Source organism: Takifugu flavidus, chromosome 13, assembly GCF_003711565.1.
Source record: "Takifugu flavidus isolate HTHZ2018 chromosome 13, ASM371156v2, whole genome shotgun sequence".
NCBI lineage: Eukaryota > Metazoa > Chordata > Actinopteri > Tetraodontiformes > Tetraodontidae > Takifugu > Takifugu flavidus.
The window spans coordinates 7,160,022-7,174,561 of NC_079532.1; the positions used below are offsets into that span (position 1 = coordinate 7,160,022).

General features: G+C 46.0%; 1 protein-coding gene across 1 annotated transcript; it reads left to right on the plus strand.

Moving 5' to 3' along the window:
* The first annotated feature begins 10,880 nt into the window (after positions 1-10,880).
* tmpob (thymopoietin b) lies at positions 10,881-14,417 on the plus strand. Its single transcript, XM_057052189.1, has 6 exons — positions 10,881-11,514; positions 11,599-11,725; positions 11,956-12,108; positions 12,192-12,301; positions 12,397-12,485; positions 12,639-14,417. Exons 1-6 carry the CDS (start codon positions 11,281-11,283, stop codon positions 13,018-13,020), a joined length of 1,095 nt encoding a protein of 364 aa, XP_056908169.1. The 5' UTR covers positions 10,881-11,280; the 3' UTR covers positions 13,021-14,417.
* Positions 14,418-14,540: the final 123 nt, after the last annotated feature.

Here is a 14,540-nt window from a genome sequence, read left to right on the forward strand (position 1 = left end):
CAAACCGCTGATTGTATTTAACAGGTTCCAAGGAAGGCAGAGGAATTGGGCCGCACGCCCCCTACAGGCGGCAGCAGCAAATGCCATAAAGTCCCACCCTTAAATTCAGACCACCGAGCAGACGACAACCTCAGTTTATTTCATTTCCAGTGCCTTAAAGTGAGTGAATCCATCATCATTCGGATCATCGCCGTGACGGCAGCGTCCACATCGGCTGATGTGACAGTGTAACAGAGCGCTGGCCTGTTCCTGCTGTAGCTCAGCACTATCAGCAGCCCCTGAACCCTTCGATTGAGGAACCTTTGAAGGCGGTGTCAGTGAATAATTGCAGTGTTGAAACGGGCTCACCGCAGAAAAATAAACTCGCCATCCTTTGTTTTCCTTGTGTGGTCGCTGGTAATTCATTGAGTAAAGAGAATTTTTGTGGGGGGGGGTGGTTCCTTTTGTTTGCTAATTCATTATGCGCTCAAGAGTTCGGAGAAAGTGGCTGAGGAAATGAAAATTTATTGAAATCTGCTTCGGTGGGGAGGTTGGCCCGCGTTTCTCGAAGCGTCGAACGTTGCGCGGTGATTTTTGGTCAATGAGGACGTGAACTGTTTTTGTGGCCGCGGGCCGAGGGAGGAATGTGTAGGTCTGGGCCGGGCGGAAGCCTGTAGTTAGCGGAGCTAATGGTGGGAGAGCACTGGGAGTTTTACTGCTCCAGATAGGTGTCTTGGCTGCTGATTTAATGGGATGTTAATGTCTTAATCAGGGTAATATTGAGTATCAGGGCAGAGTGACTCCAGCTCCACTACTGAGAGTCATGTGACTCCCCCTTAAATAACGCTCCTGCACTCTGAACTGGATAAAAAATGCTCCAAGTTAAACCAGAAGCAGAACTGATGAAATATAAAGATTTCTATAGCTGCATAAATCCTGATCTGGCTTGAATTTCCACCGCAGGGTGTGTGGGCCGCCTGGTCGTGACATCACGCCGGCGCGAGACACCGCTAAGAGGGAGCGAGCCGAGAGCAGAACGGTGAAACATGTTGCACAAATTAAGGACAGCGACGGCTCCAACATCTGGATCCAACCAGGACTCTTCGTGTTATTTTCTCTCTGTCTCTCTCTCTCTTTTTTTTTTTTTTTTTGAACTGGTAAAAATCTCTCAGAACCGATTTCAAAGAAAACTCTTGTTAAATTGTGATGACCTCCTTATATCCGTCTAACACTTTTCAGACGGCGTCCTCCCTCCCACGCACCGAGTCAATGGCAGGTTTTGGGTTTCCCAGATCACACTCGGAGTTCTGTCCACCGTCCAGCAGGTCAGTGGACCGCTGAGATGAAGAACAGCCTGTCGGGCTGAAAGACTTCCTCTTCCCTGTCTGTCTCGCTCAGCCCGGAGTGGGCGGATTTGGTTGGAAGCCGTCATAACAAGCATTTTTCAAAATGAGCTTCATCTGATGACAAGCTGGGACATATTGAATGCCCGTCAGTGTTTTCGGGTCCAAGTGTCTGACGGTGCCGTCCAACAAAGACTGTACGGGCAGAGAAAGAGCGAAAAGTCGTGTTTTCAGAAATGGGGCAAGACAGCGGTGTTTTTTGAGCCTCTCACACGCAGCTGGACTCAAGCTGCTGCAAAGATTTACATTGAATTCACCCCAAATCATTATGTTGTCACTTCAGTTTTAGTCTCACATATGGCTTCATGTGCCCTAATGCGTGTGGTTACCGCACTTATTGCTTCAGCCGAGTGTGTCCATCAACCTGCACGCTTTCACCAATAAACTAATTTCCATTTGTCCAGTGCTGATGCTGTGAGAACTTCTTTCTTTTTTTGTTTCCCATATCCGCAGGGGCTGCCAGCACGCCGGTAAACCGCCCATCAGCTCTCACTTGGGCATCAGCGGTTACCATCTTGTAAGTCACGAAGAAGAAAAAAAAACCAGCCAGAGCTATAGAAAGGTGACAACAGTTTTCCCTCCTAGTTTACATCTCCGCATCACACTCGGTCTGACAGGCTGCTGAAAAATAGGACTGGGTCGCGTTTCAGCTTCCAAAGAATGTGCAAGGGCTGTGAGCAACCCTGTGGTCCGCGTTGGCATGTTTGGTCTGGCTCTTCATCATTTCTTGTAGTGTGCCATTGAGGATTGAGGGCACGAAGTGCTGAGGGCGTTCACTTCAGAGCAAAATCAATGCCAAAACCCAATAGTAGCGCTGTAATCAGTCTTCTCCCTAATATTAGCTCCGTGGCTCTTTTTTCTCCCCTCCACTGTGGTGGGTGGTTTGTTTGGCTCCGTGCATCCTCTCTGACCTTAAATTCAGTCCTTTGGTTTATAAAGCACATTGAAATATTCAGCCAATAAATGTAGCACTGGGGAATGTGATGGGTTTTTGTTTTTTTACATGGATACCAGTCAGAAGATGAGAGAGGCAGTCATTTTTAGTGTTTATTGTCCGTCACCGACGAAAAGTCAACTGTGTTATTCATAATTCAGGCATGTACATAAATAAACACTCAAGGACTCAGAATCTGAGGTCTGACAGCCTCCGAGCACCAAGCAAAGTGTAAAAAAACACTAATCCAGCCACTTTGTGTGGCGAGGATAGTGTAGCGCGTGTGATGCTAATGCAAACATGTTTTTTCCGTCTCTTTGGTTGAGCTTTATAAATACTTTAAAAACATATCCCTACATTTCACACATTTCTGTATGGAAATAATGATCCATCCATTTGAAGCTGGGCCCTGAGAATGTAAGGAAACACCCAGCTGTACCTTTTGTGGCACATTTTTATCATGTAAAAAGCAATTTTAAGGGTTTCATTAATGTTTGGAGTCGACCTGGCGACTGAAATTCTGTAGTTCTGTCCACCCATCTGCCTGTTTTGGGGGAGGTAGGGATCCCCCCTCCTGAGGTTTCTTGCACATTTTTCCCCTGCTAATATGTATATTATTTAGAAAAGCCCATCAAGGCAAATTGTGATGGTAATTTTAGGCTGTATAAATAAAATTTACGTCGACTCATTCCAACATATCAGATGTATTGCCTGTTGAAGCCGTTATTACCATCAAACAGAAGATTTAATTGAGCTACTTATGCTTTTATCAAAACCAGAAGTGCCGCTGCACGAGTCCAGTTACACCGTGAAACGGCCCGGGACGTGAACTCAAAGATAACTTGCACTTCAAATTATGGTTGACATTCAATATCGCCCCCTCCAGCAATCGTTGCACCTCTTACGCTGTAATTGCCTTCTACCATTGCACCTGTGCTGAATTAGCAGGAAAGCTCACATCCTAACCTGAAAAAGAAAGAGTTTTTCAATTAAACCGGGAGCCCATCTCTGGTAAATCCAGCCACCCAGCGTGCACACTCCCCCTGAATTAAAATTAAAGCCGATATCCCCAGCAAGGGCGATATTTTTTTGTTATGCCGCTAAATGTCGGCGATTTATCATTCAAACATCCCTGGGTTTTGTGTAGGTACTTTTGGACCCGGGGCTTAGCGGGTTTGATGCTCAGCCAGGGACAATATCCAACCCGTGCCAAGAGTCCAAGCTGTGAACGCTTGTCTGAGAGTTACCGTAAATCCGTCTGCTCGCACCGCTAAGAAGCTCAGAAAGCCACAGCCCTGCTATTTGCCACCCCTGTGGTCCTAACAGGTAGCCACTGAGGCTCCTTAAATTATGATCTCCATGTACAGTAGGGGTGTAACATAAGAACTGAGCTGAATGGATAAAGGCCTACCTGTTGCCCCTTATTTTCCTCAGTGGAAGAGGTCTGGAGCTGTGGACCTTCCTTTGTGTTGATTAATCTGGCACTTTATTGGATATGATCCTGATGATTAATGGTGTATTACCCAGGAAAGGTTGTCCCGCTGATAAAAACATTCAGGCTTCAGATATTTCCTGTGAGAAACTGATATTCCTCTCTGTTATTCTTCAACATGTTCGGCAATTGAATGATGTTTATAAAAGTTCATCTGTTTAAATCAACCACTTATTCTATCAAAGTGTCAAAACTACGTCAACAATGGCCGCCGCCGGTGTCCCGTTCCTCTACGAATCTGCTCAAACCCTGGAATTAACAACGCAAACGCTGCAATAAAAACCTGCTAAACAACCCGGTATTGATTAAAATGGAACTTGAAGTGTAAAAACAATGAATTAGCGTTATGTAAGTGCCGTGGACCGACACAATGTTGTTATTAATCTGAACTTTCAGACGGAAAAAAACGTCCATCACTGGGGTCCGGTGGAGGTGAAGTGAAACATTGCCCCCACCAGGAGTTCCCACCAGGATTCTGGGATCACACATCAAGGTCTGTCGCTGGGCCCCGACCCCTGCCGAGGCCTCTGTGACGACGAGGAGTGGGCCGGGGGAGACAACACACCTTTGCTGTGTGCACCAGCACAGTGGGTCCTTTAGCTGGTTGCCATGCTGTAACTGACCGCAGGACTCGAGTGTTTACTTAAGAGCCGGTGCATAAGAGAAAGGCAGACCACCGGCAGCCGCCACCAGCTGGGTTCTGGACTGGACCTGGGGCTCATCTTTGTTGAAAGTGGCTCAGAAACCCGCTACCTCCCACCAGGCGGACCTATATTTAGCAACAAACTGAGAAACCTTCATTCTTAAAAGCATTTTAGGTGTTAATCGATGACAGCGGCTCAGAGTGGGACAGGTAACAGCTCTGAAGGCGCTTCACTCTGCCCCGGGCTCACCGGTGTCTCTGAGAGCACGCCACCGCCAAGAGGCCAAGAGAAATGTGTTGAACCTGAGGACTCGGTAATATGTCCCGTAATAGACATTTTAGCTATAATGCGAGAGGGATCTGAAAACGTTTCTTGCAGTGCAGGGTCAAATTAGTAAATTAGAGGAAGTCAGCCTGAAACTGCAACGGGGTCTCCACCTTCCTACCTCGGATCAGTTTCTGGGAACTACTCTCCCCTCGTCCGAGTGTTTAATTCTCGAGCGCTTTTGCGTCATTTGCTTAAGAAATCAGGTTGCACGTTTCCTTCCAAACGAAAATGACGATTTGCCGACTCTGCCTTTTTCTCTGTTTGCATGCCTCTCGGCGTCTCATTGAACTTGGGAGGAGGGCGAATCTAAGACAGGACATGCGTATTACATGTTTTCATTTGCCCTCGCATATGCCTGAATCGTGAAACAATCCCTCTTTTCATGCCCATGGTTTCATTCAGTGGGTGGCGAGAGCAACACTATGATTGAGGATGAGGGAGCCGGGTGATTTTTTTTCCAAGGTGAGCACCTCATGGGAGACGACTGCTCGCTGCCATTAGTTTAAGTGCAGGAGTGTCAGTTAACCCGACACTGGCACCAGGAATACTTAATGCCAGATGGAGGGAGCTGTCCTTGAAGTTGTAACAAGCAGGCGCAGAGAAACAAGTCTTTATTCAGTGTTGGAGGACGTAGAAAAAAATTGATAACTTAGCAAGGTTACCACAAAGTGTACGTTAAATCCCCCATAGGAAAGGCGGGGGGATAAGGGAGATTGAAGGGAATCGGGAGGGGTCACCGTCCAAAGTGGATACAAGTACAGTTTAGATGTTGCTGACCGTAATTTTTGACTGCCTGCAAAATCTAAGGGAACATAAAACAAAGCAGCGGTTGTCATGCTACGGGGTCCGGCTGCTTAAGAGGTGTCAAATTATTGTACCACAGCTGGATACGTTGACGGTGGAAGCCAGGGGGGTGAGAAAAGAGCCAAATGCAGCAGATGTTGACGCAGTTGCCCTCTACCGCTGACACAGGCGGCACCGTCGTTTGTGACCCAAAACTGCCGCATGCCGCATGAGCTGGTCCGTCAAGCCCACCTCCTGGCTGGAGCGCAAGCACGACAACAAGTGTTCTTCCACATGGCGCGCCCATTTAAAAAGCCCTGATGTAGGTCGACAGGCCCATTTATGCCGCATGAGGCCTGAAAGGTTTGAGTTTCAGGATTGAATAAATAAGATCGTATCGGCAGGTTTTGGGGGGAATGAACGCCGCCAGCAGAAGGCACGACGTCTGAGAGCTATTACTTAAAACAACTCGACACCAGAAGGATCAGCACGGAAATTACAAACATTTGTGTCAAGCTATGGAAGCGCCTCACACAGAGGTCCCCTCAGAGGTCTCCTGTTGTCAGCCTTTATAAAATACGCTCCCCTTCCTCTCTGGTACTTAATTGAAGATTGAGCTCGAGCGCTGCCAACGATTGCAATAAAACGCTGAACACACTAGGCCTCTGGCGTGCCTCCTCATCTGGCACTTCCACTTATGAGTTTCTGTTGACTGTCTCCGTCTGGGTGATTATGTATGGTTAATGCTGACCCTCCCGAAGGGTGACTCCTCGCCTGAGGGCGGAGCCTGTGAGCTCAGGGCTCAGGCATCTCCGGGAATGGCTGTGTCACGACGGACACATCACAGGAGGCTTTTCAGACGACCCTGGCTCCTCCAATACCGGTCCAGTACCTGTGCTCAGCCATGTTGAAAGAAAAAACTAAGCAGAGGTCTGTAAAGAGTTTCGGCCAAGTCAAGCACGGAAATATTTCTTTCCTGTTAACTCAAGAGTTTGGCAGTCACCTGCATGAGGTCGCCCTTATTTTTCGGCGCAAGCCATCGGCCATTCGGTTCACCCATGTTGAGTTTTGATGGGGGGGGGGTACCCGTTGATGAACCAAAAGTGAAATCTTCCAAAGTAAAAGGGATTTGACTTTGTAGGCCGTGTGTGTCACTGTTTCCTTGCTAACACACTTTAATATAGCAAGTTGTGTTTGGCAAAAAGAAATTCCCTGAGCTGTTAAAGTATAAAATTGCAGTGAGTTGCTGATGGGAGACCTGGGTCTGTGCTGCAGGTCAGTGGAGGTGGTTTTTTTCTGCAGGAGGAAGTCTGATGATTGTGTTTGGCAGACGGTAGCTCGCTAGCACATGTCCTTTAATCTGCATGAAATTATAGTTTTCATGTGGCTAACCTTGTTAGCCAGCATCTGCTTTTATTTGTGGTCGGGTTGTCAGGGCAAATGTCAGGTACAGGATAGTTTTACCTGCAGTGGTAAACAAAATAAAACAGGCCATTTATGTAAAAGGGCCATCGTTAAACAGAAGCTGATGTACAGGAGGTTCTTTAATTTAATGTCATAAACCCTTAAGTTTCCATAAAAACTAAAGAGGGTATTAAGATAATATCTATTGCCTGTAAGAATGCTGTACAAATTGGAATAGAATGTGTTCAGATACTTTTGGTTGCACAATTTTGGTGACAGTTGTTTTCATAAACATGCTGAGACGTGTGTGGAGAACTCTGAAAAGGCTTAACACACTGCCCAATGCAAAAATTTCCACAAAGTCATAGCCCCCAATCCCTGTCTGCCATGTTATAAAGCCACTTCCACTTAGTAAACCAAGCTGGTGTGAATGTGTAATAGAAAGTTTCTGATCCAGAAAGTCTACCAATAAAAAAAATAAAGAATTAGATGCCTGGAAAATTTCAAATTTGGCTAATTTACTGAGTCCTGACAGTGACGCTGCAGTAAAGCCGTGATCGTGAAAATCTTCAGAGAAATCCAGATCTAGTCTGAAGCTGCTGCATGTGGGAGCACAAAGGTTTAGAATTTTTTTCACCTGGACTTTAATCAGTTGCTGCTTTAGGAGGAAGTAGAAGTCAGCTATAGAGACATAGCAGACAAGTGTGCACAGCAAAAGAGGGCGACAAAAAAAGGTCTATCACAGCCAGAGAAAGATATTTTCTACGTCCAAACTTGAATCCATAGATCAAATGGGAATCTCCTAGTCTCCTTCTCCTCTGTGAATATATGAGGGGGAACTCCAGCAGGTCGTATAGGCAGTGAAGGATTACGAGGATTTTTCTTTTTTTTTTTTGTGGTTTGTTACATTTCACGCTCTAATTTGTTCAGGCCTATTAAACAGAGAGTATATATATATATATATATCCACTTACAATGTTCTAGAGTCATTTAAAATGTACCGGTTATGTAATTTCACTCTCATTTCTGGCAATAAAATGCCAATTATAGCAGGCTAAACTCTGCTCACAAGGTCCAGATTAAATTTGTGAGTGTATTACATGTATACCTTACATTACATAATGCAGCCTATATGTTTACTTTGCATACAAGTTTCCCCGTCTGTGACCCAACGCGGAGACCGCACAGACATTCTCCATTCAAAGCATAAAGTTTCACACACAGTAGTGTTTGTCTGGAGTTGGCCGAGGACAGCGTAGCCGTGTCTTCACGCTCGGAGGGCCAAATAAAACAGGAAGGTTCAAAATAATCACAATTATGCAAATTTGAGGAATACAGGTGGCTAAATGTGGATTGTGGAGGAGCAAGGATGGTCTCATTTTTCCTCCTGCTGCCCTTTGAGTGGAGTTTGGATTGACAACAAATGAAAATATACTGTGTGAGCGCAGCCCGTTGTACTAAGGCCAGGACACACAAGGCTCAGCCTCTGCTGCCCGCATCCTATCCTCCTTTTTGCACAGGAAACTGCCCAGGACTTAATCTAAATTAGCCTGGCGCTGAATAAAAACATCCTCCGAGGACTACAGGTCGTGCAGGAAAAGCGCTTTTTTTTTTCTTTGCAGGCATAAAAATCCTAAACGTGCATTTTGCAAAGCAAAATAAACCTTCGCCCACAATTAAAACGACATCATTATTATATACAGCCGACTGTTTGGTTATTATATAAATCTGGACCGAGCAGCAGATGAACGCCCATGAGATGACAGGACTGTGATCATACGTTCTGCTGAAATTGAATAACTTTGATTAATTTTACAAGTATGTTTTGTTGTGTCAGTGGAATTGGATCAGACATTCTCCGGGTGGTTAATGTTGACTTTTCCTTAGCTACTTCTGCGGTCGGCTCAATTGGGATTTAGAAATGCTAAAAAATCCAAGATAAACTCAAGCGAGGAGTCGGTCCCGAACATTCTTCGAAGTGATCAGAAAGCCACACTTGTGCACGTTTTTGAAATTGTGTTTCGAGATGTGCCTCCTTTTCCAACACGCCTCGACCCCTCAGCAACTCAAACGTCAGCACAATGTTCCTTGAGTACGCGGCTTTCCCTTCCCATTAGTCCTTTTGGTCTCAGATGCGTCTCAAAGTTATTTACTGCTCGCACCGACTGCTCAAAATCGAGAGGAGCTATTCTATTTTAAATTAACTTATTCTGGGGGAAGAAAAGGGGGGAACGATTAAAAAGTCTGCTTTGATCATTTTTCAGGGGCCGTGACTGTTATGCTTAAAGAGGCGCTCTCTATGATTCTTGGCCCATGGCTTATTTTCTGTATAAATTACATACAAAGAAAGCTTAAGAGGTGTTTCTCAAGGGCTCAACATTTTTATGCATACACTCCACTGGCAAGATCCACCATGGAAAAGCTGAACTTCACTTAACGCGCCGTGTTTTCTCGCGGTTTGGAGCTGATGTGTGGATCGATTGCTCGGTTTCTGCAGCAGCCCCAGAACGGCAGCTTTGGAGAAGCGGTGAGCCACACGATGCCACCTCAAACCACTGTCGCCACGGCGGGAGGCGGGAGCGTCACCACGTAGTTAGGCCTCGTCTCAAGCCAAATCAGCCATCGTGGCAAATTGTGCGGTTGTCCTTGAACACAGCGCTGGCTGCCATTCTGCTTCATCCCTGCTTCATCCCTCAGCTTCAGGGTGGAATATTTATCCTCTCACGCTGCTGCTTGGCCGTGCAGCGGCGTTTGTGGCACGGTTAATTAGAATTAGGAAACACTGAACAACCTTACAGACCTCTAATGTTTGCTTATATGTCAGGGTCTGATACCAAATGTCAGCTTGTGCTTTTAAGAAGGCAGAAAATACTGCATAGAGGCGTTTAGATCTTTATTATGTATGATTTATCCAGTTGATTGTTCAACTTTTCCAAGAGGCCCAGTGCCTTTTTCATCCATGTCCTCCAATCCATGAGCCACTAAAAATAATCATAAGAAAGGTCTTAAGGCTAATGTTTTTCCTCGAAAAAGTGTCAAACATTTAATGTCCCATTACTAAACTAAAATTGGTTTTGAAATATTTGAATGTTGTGTTTTTAATATTGATTTTGATTCACAGAGTCGCCCGCGGAGTCCAGCGGCTCTTATGTACTTTAAAGGTAAAGACAAATGTCAACTGCAAAGAAATAGCACATGGTTCATTAGTTCAGCACTGCTTTCCACTGCAAAACCTACATTTTCCCCCATATATTTGAGTTGTTAAAGTCTCAAAAACAGATCAAACAAATTAAATAAAGACAGTTTCGAGGTTGTACAATGAAATCTAATGGTATTTTATTGATTTTGCATAACAAACGTTATGATTTCGGCTCTGCGGCTATAATGGCTTTGACATAACAAAAAAATAAGAAAAGATTCGTTTCTATTTATGTAACGTGGCTGATGCTGCCCTCTTCCGTTGAAGGGTCAGACTTCATCTAAATTACTTTCATTTGTCTATATATGGCACGTTATATAATACGGGAAACGATTTTTGACATCATGACAATATATTACCCGTTATGAAACAATATTTCCGATAGCAAATAAACCAAAGTTAACACGTTCCCTGGAAGTAATCATAAATGTGCTATTAAGGGCTTTTAATAGAGTTTCCACCCAACTATAGTCCTCCAATTTGTTTAAAAACCACATTTATGTATGCATTTATATTGGAACGTGTAAGAGCAAAGCAACAAAGAAGTAAACTCCTCCAGAAAGGCATTTATGTTCAAATGTAAAGGAGTTGTCGGGGGGGGGGAACCGAAACCTGCTGTTTCTTTGTGGCGGCGGCCTGAGAATGGGCGAATCTGAGCGAACCAATCAGAGAAGCCCTTACTGGGGCGTTCCGACCAATAGAAGGAGCGTTTGTTCTGTGGCCCTGTTGCAGCCGCGGGGCGGACAGAAGCAAGCGGAGCGCTTGGAAGCTAAGCTAATTCAGTCATATTACACTCAGTCGTTGTCGCTGTTTGCGCCAATTTTACCGCGGAGTCCCGCGTTCATCCGGTGTCGAAAAATTTGAAATCACTCTTTTTATTTTATTTACCGCGCTGGGGAGCCCATCTGAGCGTTTATCTGAGTAAATCTGGTCGGTGGGGCTAATTGAATCGGCGGCGGGTAGGCGCCACTCGTGTTTGACAACAGTATTCCATCACGTTCCCGGTGTTTTTGTTTGTAGCCGCCGAGCGAGCGCGCTAATTTCCTCCAGCTACAAGCGGAAGAGAAGCTCGACATCGTCCTCTTCTTTCTTTTTTTTTTACCCCCCTCTTCATCATGGCAGAATTTCTCGAGGATCCGTCGGTTCTGACGAAAGATAAGCTGAAGAATGAGCTGGTAGCCAACAATGTTCCGCTTCCCAGCGGAGAGCACAAGAAAGAAGTGTACGTGCAGCTTTATTTGAAGAACCTGACCGCGCAGAACAGCAAGAAGAACCCGCCCGTGGACACCTTCTCCAGCGACGAGGACCTGCCCGCCCCGGTGGTGGCCAACAAAAGTCGCTCTGGAAGAGTGAGTGTGTGTGTGTGTGTTTCTGCGTGCGTGTGTGCGCACCAAAGTGCACTTTTGACCTGAATTCGAACATTTTTCCCGCAGAAAGCAACCAAGAAGACAGATAAGCCCCGGGCCGAGGAAGAGGAGGAGGAAGAGGTGACAGATCTCACTGATGAAGATTTGAGACAACAGCTGGCGAAATATGGCGTGGACACGGGGCCCATTGTTGGTAAGGGCCCGAACCGGGTTTGCATGAGTTGCAGATGCAAATTACGTGTGTGTTTATTTCCGTTTAAACTGATTAAAAGTTGCATTTTCCAGTTTATATGAGCAAGTCAATTAGTATTCCTATCACATAAGGTGATTTTTAAACAAAAACAATAGGTCAAAAATAAATAGATTTTACATTAAATTGCAAACTGTGTAATATTTTGTACTTTTTTTTTAATATCCATTCAGCCTCCACCCGCAAGTTATATGAGAGGAAGCTGCAGAAGCTTTTAGACCAGCCTCCTGGAGCCGAAGCCCCTGCAGAGGTCACCGTCCTCCCCAAGGCAGACAGCAACCAGAACGGCAACACAAACTCCGACCAGTACAGCGACAAGGAAGACGGTGAGCTGCGGCCGAACGTCGAGATGGGTCGATGAGTTTGGGTCTCCTGGCTTGGTTACGATGCCCTTGCTTTTATACTTCAGAGGACCTCGCCGCTCCTGACGCGGAGCCAGTTCCTGTGGTGGAGAGGCCGGTGAGGAGCAGAGGGAAGCCCCCGGTGACCGTCAGAACCAGCAGCAGACGACAAACTAAAGTGAGGCCCGTTTCCCCCCCCCCTCCTCCACGCTCGGACCCACTAATGCGATTTGAACCCGTGCTTATTCTCTTCATTTGTCGTGATTGCTTCAGTATTCGGTGGAGGAAACGCCAAAGAAGGCCAGCGACAGCGTCGTTGAAGATATCCTCGCTAACGAAATTAGCACACCGACAGGCATCAGGTAATCAATAACGATGGCACGTGGATCCCTTGTGGCACTAGCAAACGTTGGCGAGGCTGCCCCTCTCTCTGGTGAACATAATCATGCTCGTGTGTGTGTGTGTGTGTGTGTGTGTGTCCGTTCTATAAAATAATTCAATTGTTTCCCGAACAGTGCGTCCTGCAGGCGTCCCATCCGCGGTGCAGCTGGCAGACCGCTGAAACCCACCGAATACTGGCTGAACGAGTCCAACGTGCAGCGCACGGTCCTGACCGAGAGCCGCTCGTACTCCGAGTCTCTCTCCAGGGGGGCCGGCGCGGTCTCCTCCAAAAAAGCACCGGCCCGGAGAGGCGTCCTCTCTCTCCTGCTGAAGCTCCTCGTCCTCATCGTGGTGGCCGTCTCCCTCTACTACGCGTACCAGAACCTGGAGGCAGGTCACATCGACACCCTCAAAGGTCTCCTGGACAGCGTCGTGGTCCCGCTCCAGGGCGTCGTCAGCAACGCCGCCGACTACTTGGGCGTCGGCGGCAGCGGCGCCGCCAAGACTGGCAAGTAAAGACCTGTCCGGTCTCCCCCCCGTTGCCCACGCCACCTCCCTACCACAAACGCAGCATAATTCAAGCGGTAAACTTCGCTCTCACCTCGTTTTTATCTACATAGTTGGACAAAGATTTAATTGGACTGATTTCTTTTTCCCTGTTTGGACTTCAACCCCTCCGCCCCCACCCCCCCCCTCTCCAAGAGGAAGCAGTAACTTCTGCGTAGCTCTTGTGGCAGTCGGAAGAGACTCCTTTTAATGTTGATTTTTTTAAAATCTGTGAATTGTTTTGTGTCTTGTGTGTATTTAACCACTGTGTGTAGAAACAAGTGCAGAACGGAGAGACCAGCTAACTCCATGCATGGTTGTAGTCTTCGAGGGTCATACTGTAGCTCCTAACACTCTGTGCCAGGCAGGTTTTTATTTTTGCTTTTGTTTTATTTCCCGTTAAAGTGCCTGGACACTGTTAGCACTTAGCGCCCTCCAACTTTCTCCCGCCATCACCAGAACATCGTGGTTCTCTTATCAAATCCGAATCGGCTCATTAGTTTATAGACTTAGGTAGTGATTCGTTGTTTCCATGGTGCTCAGGTTGATTCAACTGTTTGTTTTTTTTATTATTCTTAAATGAGGAGACGTGATGTAATCAGGTTCTGCCACTGCATGAGGAAATTGACCCGCTTTCAGGTCCACGGCGTAATCTTCACGCACACGTGGGGCTTCACCTTAAGTCAAGTAATCAAATTCTGCTCACTATAATGTAATCAAGACGCGTGCTGTCGACTTGTCAAACTATTACCCATATAATTCCAAGTATCGAATGTTTCTTTGACAGTTACTCCTAACGAGAGCCCAAATGGCGGATTGAGGTCGGAATTGTTGATTTTTCTCGGTGTGTCCATTTGGGTTTACATACTTTTGTTTTATTCGTTGGCTCTGTTTTTGTTTTCCTTTTTATTTTCTTTCTCTCTCCTTTAATATATAGACTCCGATCCTTCAGTCCTGTAGCGGGATTGGCTGTTGCAGCGCACCCACATAGCCCACTTCACTGAACACACGTGGCAGATCTGCATTGAAGACGCGCACGGAAAAATTTAATCCGTTCCTTCTTTTTATTTTTTTGACACATTGGGGGTGGTGCATTCGCACGACGGATAATGAATTAATTTCTATTTTGATATTTTTCTAAATCGATACATTCAACTTTTTATAGCAGAACAAAGGTGATATTTTGCAGGTGTGACGTGAGGACACGAGTTCTACTGTATTTTAATCCGGGTCACATCTTATTCATTATCGGGCAGCTCTTCCACAATGGACAGAAATGATAGTGGTTATGTGGGTAAGGATTTTTAATGTTTATTTATGATAATGTAGGCGGTGTATCATAAAATAAACTTTGTTGTTATCAGAAATCCTGTCTTGCGTGGTTTACTTTAGGGACCGTAGGATTTATGAACGTCGGGCAAAGTTGCCCTTTTAGACTCGTTCCAGACAATTTTCCATCGAAGTGGCTGCTGACCTGCACTCGGGGATTT

Coding starts and splice junctions, on each gene's coding strand:
- tmpob (XM_057052189.1), top strand. CDS start 11,281: ATGGCAGAATTTCTCGAGGATCCGTCGGTTCTGACGAAAGATAAGCTG. Junction 11,515..11,598: donor ACAAAAGTCGCTCTGGAAGA/GTGAGTGTGTGT, acceptor TTTTTCCCGCAG/AAAGCAACCAAGAAGACAGA. Junction 12,109..12,191: donor GTACAGCGACAAGGAAGACG/GTGAGCTGCGGC, acceptor TTTATACTTCAG/AGGACCTCGCCGCTCCTGAC.